The 8069-nt window shown below is 46.3% G+C and overlaps 1 protein-coding gene across 1 annotated transcript in view; it reads left to right on the top strand.

Annotated features, from left to right (window-relative positions):
* Window positions 1–76: 76 nt before the first annotated feature.
* The window catches only part of LOC111666011 (metal transporter CNNM4-like), a gene marked incomplete at its 3' end in the record, with an annotated part of 16461 nt that continues 8468 nt past the window's right edge, over window positions 77–8069 (top strand). Inside the window, exons 1-3 of the mRNA XM_087177955.1 lie at window positions 77–1607; window positions 6831–6974; window positions 7519–7651. Coding sequence (XP_087034081.1) covers window positions 77–1607; window positions 6831–6974; window positions 7519–7651 — 1808 coding nt within the window. The remainder of the gene's footprint in view (window positions 1608–6830; window positions 6975–7518; window positions 7652–8069) is intronic.

Here is an 8069-nt window from a genome sequence, read left to right as displayed (position 1 = left end):
AGGGTGGGGGGGTGTGTGTGTGTGTGTGTGTCATGGGGGAGGGAGGCGGGGGGCGGAGCCGCTCGGACATGAGTAAATGACGTCAGCTCCTAGGTCGCCGAGCAGTGAAACAAACATGGCGACAGAATGGAGCGGGCAGCAGGGTTACATTCTCACTGTCGTTATCTGCCTGTGGAGCGCGGTCGGCGGCCGGACGGAGACGGCGGCGGCGGCGGCGGCGGCGGCGGCGGGGTCCAGCGGCAGGGGCAGCGGCGGGAGCCAGGTGCTCGGCATGCGGCTGGAGAGGAGCGACAAGCCCTCCAGCACCAATGACGACGGTGTCATCCAGGTGACCGAGGAGAGCTCCGTGCAGCTCCGGTTTTACGGGGTGCAGCTCCACTCGGGCGCCTGGACGCAGATCCGCTTCACGGAGCTCACGGACGGCGGCGGCGGGGACGAAGAGGACGGTGAGGAGGGGGAGGCGGTGGCGGTTGCAGTGGCGGCGGCGCGGGGCGGCAGCGGCATGATGGACGCGCCGGACAGGACTTGTGCTGATTTCACGAAGGACATCAACGTCGGGACCTTCATGAACGTCAGCAGCCGAGGCACGTCGGGGGTGCTCACCGTGCACATCAAGCCGCTGCGCAAGAGCGAGCCACAGAAGGAGTATGCCCTGTGCACGCGGAGCGCGGACGGCGGCAGGTGGGTGCTGCTGGGGGACAGTGACGGCAGGGTGCTGGTGGTGGAGGAGAAGAAGTCCCTGCTGCCCATGTGGCTGCAGGTCATCCTCATCTGCTGCCTGCTCGTGCTCTCCGGGATGTTCAGCGGTCTGAACCTGGGGCTGATGGCGCTCGACCCCATGGAGCTGCGCATCGTCCAGAGCTGCGGCACCGACAAGGAGAAGAAGTACGCCCGGAAGATCGAACCCATCCGCAGCAAAGGGAACTACCTCCTCTGCTCGCTGCTCCTGGGCAACGTCCTGGTGAACACCACCCTCACCATCCTCCTGGACGACCTGATCGGATCAGGCTTGGGCGCCGTGGTCGCCTCCACCATTGGCATCGTCATCTTCGGTGAGATCGTTCCCCAGGCGCTGTGCTCCCGCCACGGGCTGGCCGTGGGCGCCAACACCATCCAGGTGACCAAGTTCTTCATGTTCCTCACCTTCCCGCTGTCGTTCCCCGTCAGCAAGCTGCTGGACGTGCTGCTGGGCCAGGAGATCGGCACCGTGTACAACCGGGAGAAGCTGGTGGAGATGCTGAAGGTGACGGAGCCCTACAACGACCTGGTCAAAGAGGAGCTCAACATGATCCAGGGCGCGCTGGAGCTCAGGACTAAAACCGTGGAGGACGTGATGACGCCCCTGGGGAACTGCTTCATGATCCAGGCGGACGCCGTGCTGGACTTCAACACCATGTCGGAGATCATGGAGAGCGGATACACTCGTATACCTGTGTACGACGACGAGAGGTCCAACATCATGGACATCCTGTACGTCAAGGACCTGGCCTTCGTCGACCCGGACGACTCCACCACCCTGAAGACCATCACCAAGTTCTACAACCACCCGGTCCACTTCGTCTTCCACGACACCAAGCTGGACGCCATGCTGGAGGAGTTCAAGAAAGGTGTGTGTGTGTGTGTGTGTGTGTGTGTGTGTTCTTCTTCATCACCAGCATCAGCATCATCATCGTTATCGTCGTTGTCGCATTTGAGCAGCTGGTTTCTCTGAGGATGCTGCAGTGCAATCAACTGCTGGTTGGTTTGTTGTAGAATGAAAGCCTGCAGCCATAACTGCATCCACACACACACACACACACACACACACACACACACACACACACACACACACACACACACACGCACACTTCTATCTAACCATCACAACTGAAAGCCTAACTCTAACCCCGACCCTCCAACCGAGTCCAGACCCTGAAATGGCGTTGGAGGGCGTTTCACAAAGTGAGGACCGGCCCAGAGCGTCCTCACTCTGATAGGAAAATACTTTTTCTGGTCCTCACTATGTGGCATTAACAAGTACACACACACACACCCCTCCCCCCTCCTGGCTGCAGGCTCTGTCTGTGTTGATCAGCACTATTGATGAGTGGAACATCCCAGCACAGACGTGAGCAGCAGATCAGAAGTGATGCAGAGCGCAGCAGACATCCTGTCGCAGCCCGTCTCATCCAGGTGCTCAGTCCTGCTCACGCCGTGTCCTCAGAGAGGTTTCTAACCCCGACACACCTGATCTGAAGCGTGCGCAGCCTCGGAGCTGTCGTGATTAATGATAGTAGTGATGATAAACTTAATTTGTAGAGCACATTTTATACAAGAAATGCAGCTTTACAACAAAGTAATGACAAGTGCTTCACATGAAAAGACATAAAATGAAGATAAAACATTGATGTAAAATGAAAAACATTTAAAAACATGAATGTAAAATGAGATGGATTAATGATAAAATAATAAATGAAGTAATAAATAATTAAAATAGAATAAAAAAGATTACATAGAAAGCAAATTTCAGAGCTAGTTAAAGACTAAAGAGAAGAGCTTTCTTCTGCAGGTCGTGTGTCTGTAACTGACAAAAGCTGCATAATTCATCCTCAAAATTTAATATAAAGTGAAATATTTTTATTTCTCCTTCCAGTAAGTTTTTGCATTCAGTCAGCATCATTTATGAGGCGTTCAAAAACCCTGAGTTTTTCTGAACAGGATGATTTCTGCAAAGATGACACTTAAAGAGCTGCTACATAGTCGAGTGATTTTTGAAACCAAAAATATCACAAATGTTCATGTTTTCAGACGAGAGAGATTTCTGCTTTTCTTGTTCTTGCATGATAGGAAATAGAATATTCTTGTATCTTTCCAAACTGTGATGCACATTTTTCATTGTTTTCTGATGTTTTATCGTTTAAACTGTTAATCAGTTAATCAAAAATATAAGATAAATTGATAAAATAATCCTTAGTTGAAGCAACAAACACTGCTTGGTGTTTAACATGCAGAACCAGAGGCGTCCTCAAAAATAAAACCATTAAATTCAAGTGACACATAGAGAGTGAAAACAAGACTGACGACATGAAGGTGATTTTATTTTCACTTTTGTTTCAGAAACCGGAGACGAGTTGGTTCAAAAATTAATTGATTAATCACTTTTCCAGTAATTTCCCAAAGCCAAAGGTGATGCGTTCAAGTCGCTTGTTTTATTTTACCAACAGTTCACAATCCAAAAATGTTCAGTTTACGTTCAGATGTGACGAAGAAAAGCATCAAATCTTCTTTTCTGAAAATCTTTAACCAGCGTTTGTTCGATAAATGACGAAAACTATTAATCAATCCCGTTAAAATAGTTGCTACAACAGTGCAACAGTCAGAAAACCCACAAATATCCAGTTCACAGTGACAGAAAACCTAAAAAATAACTCTAATGATTATTTAAATCAACGTTGTGGTTTTAACAGTTCTCTACATGGTTGTTTTATCCATTAGCCTCATCAGTGTGATTATAATCCGACAGCATCGAGGATTTCACTGATGATCATCTTCAGTCAGAGCGGGAACCAATCAGTGAAATCAGCCGCTGTTTAATGTTTGATGGGATGAAAATCTGCACGTTCAGGTGCACAGGATTAGTGTGGGAAACCTCAGCGCTGATATCCACACCTTGAATACAAAGCAGGTTTCACAATATCATAATCAGCATAACAAACCTGCAGTGAGTTAAAGCTTAATCACACGCCAGGGGAGAATGAGACTCAGTACACAGACAGAAAAATACATTTACATTCTTTATTACATTTTAAAGCTGTGTATAAATATTTTTATATATATAATTTTGTGTTATAGATCTCAGTTTCTGTGGGACTGGATGATGCGTGAGTTTGATTCACTCTGACAGTTACAGTAAATAGATGTATGTTTTTATCAGCTGTTTGATATCAGTTCCTGTTTCACCTTTCAACAGAAGAAAAAAGCTGCTAAAGACTTGACTGTAATTTCATCTTCCACTGTGTGTAACCGTAACACACAGCTGTGCCTGTTTATAACACTCATATTACCATTAAAGCTCAAACAATGGAGGATTGTAGAGGCAGATACCGACACTGATATGTGGGAGTTTAAAATGATTGAAGTTGTTAATCTGCCTTTAATGAAGAGACACAATCACTCAAACTGGATAAAATCTAAACGGCCTAAATTAATAATGTTGCATCATTAGGTTCCACATCTCACAATATCATTATAAACTCGAATGTCTGTCGCTTGACGGACTGAGTCATTTCAAAATGAATTGGCGTGAACAGTTTCTGTTAGGAGGCGTTCACAGGCAGCAGCTTAACGTCTCTGTCACTAGATCAACGACTTCTCAGACCCGTTTAGAGACTTTGCTGCTTTCTGTAGAAAAGAGTCATCAGTGCTACTTCATGACTGTGGATTACTTAGTTAATCAATAATCACAAAAGTCTCTGATTAATTGTGTGTTGATCAACAGCTCTAATTAATTGCATCTTTGATAATATGTCAGAAAATTGTGAAAAATGCCTTCATAAGTTCCCAGACTCTGAGGGAATCTTTGCTTGAAAGATGATTAATTGATTATAAAAACAGCAGCTGATTAACTTCCTGTTGATCAGCTCTTTGGTTGTCTGTCACTCCGTCGGGAACTCGGTCAACTCGAAGGTTGAAGCCGTCGTCCCGGTTTCTAGTTCGTCAGGCTGAAAAGTAACTGATGTGAACCTGCTGCAGGGTCTCTGACCGTGACCTCTGACCCCCCCTCTGGAGCGTAGACAGGCGGGGCGGGGACTGAGCCGACCTCCCTGTGAGTCGTCCTCCGGGCTGATGTCAGCCTGTGAAGCAACTCGTGTCACAGCTGAACACAGAACCAGGCCTGCTGGCTCCGATGTGTGCAGCTACAGCTCAGTGCTGAGGCCAGCGGCAGGTGACCTGATGAGATCAGACATCATCATCATCATCATCATCATCATCATCATCAGCTGCTCTGAGAGCAGAACACCTGATGTCAACACTGTTTCTGTGAAAGCACCTCGCTCCTGTAAAGACCATCCTCTTTGTGCTGATTCAGAAACTTTATTCAGTTGCTGATGGCGACAACTTCATGTCCTATTTTTATAATTCTTCTCATTTAAAATAAAAATATATAGTGAATAGTGAGATTTTAAAGTTCCTCCAAATATGTTTTAAATTCTGTAGAAATCTTCCGCTGTGATTCATATTTAGTTTCACATGTATTTACACATAGAAACTGGGTCTGAAGCTCATCTCCTCTTACTTCCTGGTTGATAAATCTGGATCAGGCCTTGAGCCCCGCCCACCACCTGCTGGCTCCAGGTGGACAGGTGAAAGAGCAAAGAGCATCAAGATGGTGAGAGGAGGAAACATCAGAGAGACTCAGCCACATGTTTGAGCCTCAGTCAGACCCAGACTCAGAGGAGGAGTCTGAGACCAGAACCAGAGACTAGCAGACCGGTCAGAACCGTTAGCGTAGTTAGCATCTTCTCGGAATGGTTAGCATAATTAGCATATTTCAGAACTGTTGCCGTATGTAGCATTTACGAGGACGGTTAGTGTAGTTAGCATGTTTCTGTTGTTTGTTAGCTTGTAACTGTCGGTGACTGACACAGTGTTAGCAGTAGTGCTAATGCTAACTCTCTCTTTTTACTGAGAAGGTTTCAGGTTTATTTAGCTCCGCCCCCCCGTCCCCACAAATTGACAGGATTGGTTCCTGAGGTTTGTGACGTATGAAACCCTGAGTCTGTTTTTATCAGACCGTCATGGGTTCAGTGCAGTTCAAGGTGGAAACACTCAGTCATGGTGTTGGTGATTATTTCATCATCATGTGTGTGTATTATATAAAAACATCATATTGAGAGTAGACGTCTGACTCTTTCGGTTTCCTGCAGGTTTTCATCAGGTTAGATTTTTAAAATAAAGCGTTTTTTCCTTCTTTTATTATTTTTATTTGTGTCGTCAAACACAAAATAACTGACACATGATTCGACAGCAGAGCGTCTGTCTCCGAGTCGCTGGGACACGTTTAGAGACTCGTCACACAACGTACGACACACATGTAGACAGATGAAGGTGTGTGAAGCTCGGTGACTCCAGTTGACCTGATAGTGTTTCTCACTGGCAGCGGCCGGTGTCCACGTCACGTCAGGTGTGTTGCCAAACGGTTTTATGTGTGTTTTAATGAGGCGAGCTCAGAGCGCCGAGCCAGGACTGGATTAATCTGTTGTTCCTCTTTTTCTCTCTGCCACATCCCTCTCGTCTCTCCTCCTCCTCCTCCTCCTCCTCCTCCTCCTCCTGCCGCTCCCTCCGGTCTCTCCTCTTCATCTGGTTTTAGCATTTCCTCCTCCAACTGTCTTCCCTCCAAAGCTCTTAGTCCAGTTGGGGCTATATTAAGGCGTCAGTCTGTCCTCGCAGCAGGAAGAATAAATCCACTGACAGATCCAACGGCAGCCTGACTGACGCTGCGCTGCCTCCCAAACACAGAAACAAGGGAGGATGTTTTCATGTTGCGGGGGCTGAATCTGTTTGAAGGGCAGCTGCTGAAGTTTAGGAGGCAGCAGCTGCAGTGACCCCCCCCCACCCAATCACCCACCCACCCAATCACCCACCCCCCCACTCGTGTTTGATGCTGCCCTACTTTCCTGGCAGTTGATTTCTTCTCAGAGTGTGTGGAGGATAAAATCCTAAAATGTTGAATCCACACTTTTCAGCAGTGTTCTCACGGCTGGTGGTAACCTTCAGCTTCTCTCTCTCTCTCTCTCTCTCTCTCTCTCTCTCTCTCTCTTGCTCTCTCTCTCTCTCGCTCTCCTCGCCAGGTAAATCCCACCTGGCCATCGTCCAGAAAGTGAACAACGAGGGGGAGGGAGATCCTTTCTACGAGGTGCTGGGATTGGTCACCTTGGAGGACGTCATCGAGGAGATCATCAAGTCAGAGATCCTGGATGAATCTGACCTTTACAGTGAGTCAGCGAACGTGACACAGATACAGATGTAAACACACACTCCATGGTAGAAGCAGTGATGGGGGGGTGGGGGGGTCTTTAAAGTCTGACACTGTTATAAACCAGGGCTGCGACTAACAATTATTTTCATTATCGATTAATCGGTCGATTAGTTTTTCAGTTAATTGACTAATCGATTTGTCTGTATGACAAAAGAAATAGTGAAACAGTCAAAAAATAACATCTTCAAATGTTCCAGAAGTCCAAGAGACTCAGTTCACAGTAAAACAGAGAGAAGCAGCAAATCGTGACGACGCTGGAGAAACTGAGACGATGTCATTCTGTGAAGCTACAGACAGCGGCTAGTTAGCGTAGCTTAGCATAAACACTGGAAACAAGTGGAAACAGCTAGCCTGGCTTAATGCGATAAAGTAAAGTTTAAACAAGGAGAAGTTGTGGTTTTAGAGGGGGTTATTGTTGACACCCTTTCTTTCTTTCTTTCTTTCTTTCTTTCTTTCTTTCTTTCTTTCTTTCTTTCTTTCTTTCTTTCTTCCTTCTGCAGCTGATAACAGGAACAGGAAGAAGGTGGATCCCAACAAAAGCAAACGGGACTTCTCTGCCTTCAAACACGACAGCGACAGTAAGGTGAAGATCTCTCCTCAGCTCATGTTGGCGGCTCATCGTTTCCTGGCCACAGGTGAGCTCTGAGGGGGCGGGGCTAATCTCACAGCTGCTCAGCAGACCAGCGATTAACCCCGGACACACGGTGACGCTGGAGTGAAGTTTCTGAAAGACCTAAATAATCTGTTGGTGTTTATCTTTGGGAAAATGTATCTTGATTTTAAATTCACAAAGAAATTCCTTTTTCTGTTTAATTGAAAAACAACAAAATAATAAAATACAAGAACAACAGAACAGAAATTAATTAATTAAATAATAATAATGACAAAAATACATGAGAACGTAGTAGATGTGATAGTTTGTGTTTGAAAGTGTCACTGATTGTGATCATTTGCAAATTAATAATATTTAGATGGCTTTCAGTTTCATCAACTTAATTTTTGTTTGTTTATTTTGTTTGTTTGTTTGTTTTCTTCTGACAACCCCCCCTTT

Source organism: Seriola lalandi, unplaced genomic scaffold (assembly GCF_002814215.2).
Source record: "Seriola lalandi dorsalis isolate HSWRI2012SDOR001 ecotype SW California unplaced genomic scaffold, Sedor1 jcf7180002054666, whole genome shotgun sequence".
NCBI lineage: Eukaryota > Metazoa > Chordata > Actinopteri > Carangiformes > Carangidae > Seriola > Seriola lalandi.
This window is presented reverse-complemented; position numbering and strand designations above follow the sequence as displayed.